At 33.0% G+C, this 1,374-nt stretch overlaps 1 protein-coding gene across 1 annotated transcript in view; it reads left to right on the forward strand.

Moving 5' to 3' along the window:
• Positions 1-611, forward strand: part of LOC112030635 (amino-acid permease BAT1) — a 13,863-nt gene extending 13,252 nt beyond the window's left edge. Inside the window, exon 6 of the mRNA XM_065771361.1 lies at positions 468-611. Coding sequence (XP_065627433.1) covers positions 468-611 — 144 coding nt within the window. The remainder of the gene's footprint in view (positions 1-467) is intronic.
• Positions 612-1,374: the final 763 nt, after the last annotated feature.

Here is a 1,374-nt window from a genome sequence, read left to right on the forward strand (position 1 = left end):
GGTTGGGGGGGGGGGGGGGGGGGGGGGGGGGGGGGGGAATCTGGAAATATCAAATTCAATAAACAGACTATGACACCAAAAGGACTGCATTGACCCAACAAGCTCTTCACAATCAGCTGCGATCAAAAGCAGTAATAATGGAGGCAGCATAGCACCAGTGGCAACAAGCAAGGTGACTCACAGACTTAGACTTGTGGAAATCGCCAGTGTCAATGCAACAAGGGAGGATCAATGTTCATGGAAGGTCAATCTGGGTCAAGGCAATCATGGTAATACGACATGCTTGTGGTGACTGAGTCAACTTCCTAGCACAATGACAACAATGGGATAAGGGTATACCAGTGGTAAGGGTTATTTTTTATGGGTGGGTCTTGGGCTGTGGGATCAAATGTGTTTGTTAATGGCAAGATCAGGACTTTGGATGGTGGCAGGGCTTTAAACTTTTTTTTTTTTACTTTTGTTAGCAGTTGAGGGGTAGGGTTGCTTTGGAAATGACAACAGTAGCTGGAATGGCTATCAATGGTGTGGAGGTTTCAGGGATGATTAGGGTTCAACGGCAGCTGGATTTTCTAATTGTTACGGTTTTGGCTGTGACCGACAGTTATGGGTGAAAATCACAAATCAAGTTTTGCTAAAATACCAAAACAAAAGCAAGAAAAAACCAACACTGAAATTAAACAACAGGAAAACAAATAAATAAATGAACCTAATTAACTAATAAGGCATAAAATAAAAATAAAAATAAAAAATAAAAAATAAAATAAAAAAATCTAATTTACCAATAAAGATATAATAGACTTCCAAAAATTAAATGTTCTTAGCGCTTCCTGTATCAGTGAATACACATTAGAATTAGTGGAATTAACTTTTCAATTTAAAAATATCTTAGTAATATAAAGTCATTGTTGTTTTCATGTGAAACAAAAGTGCTCTAAATTGATAAGAAAAAATAATAATGAAAATAAAAATAATAATAATGATAATGATAATAAAAAAAATTATGTTGGTTAGCTAAATTTTTTGTATTCTCATTAATGAAATATACTACAACCTAAAATATTTTTAAATGGGTGAGAGAGAGAGAGCAGCACAAACAACATAAAATAAAGTAACCAAAAATATGTTAAACAATATGGTGTTTCTTTTCTTTATGTTCCGTAAGATTAATTCTCTCAATAAATAGGTCATAAAATTATGTGAAAGACATTTCTAGTGGTTAAAAAGAGTAGTTGCCCCCTTTAAAAAAAGAGGGCAAGTATGAAGACAGTGGCCAAAGTTCATTAAGCTATAGCATAATAATAATAATAATAATAATAATAATTATTATTATTATTCTAATCTAAATAATATTCTAATAAAGTAATGAGTTATAGT

The sequence above is a fragment of the Quercus suber genome, unplaced genomic scaffold (assembly GCF_002906115.3).
Source record: "Quercus suber isolate HL8 unplaced genomic scaffold, Cork oak 2.0 scaffold_4, whole genome shotgun sequence".
Lineage (NCBI taxonomy): Eukaryota > Viridiplantae > Streptophyta > Magnoliopsida > Fagales > Fagaceae > Quercus > Quercus suber.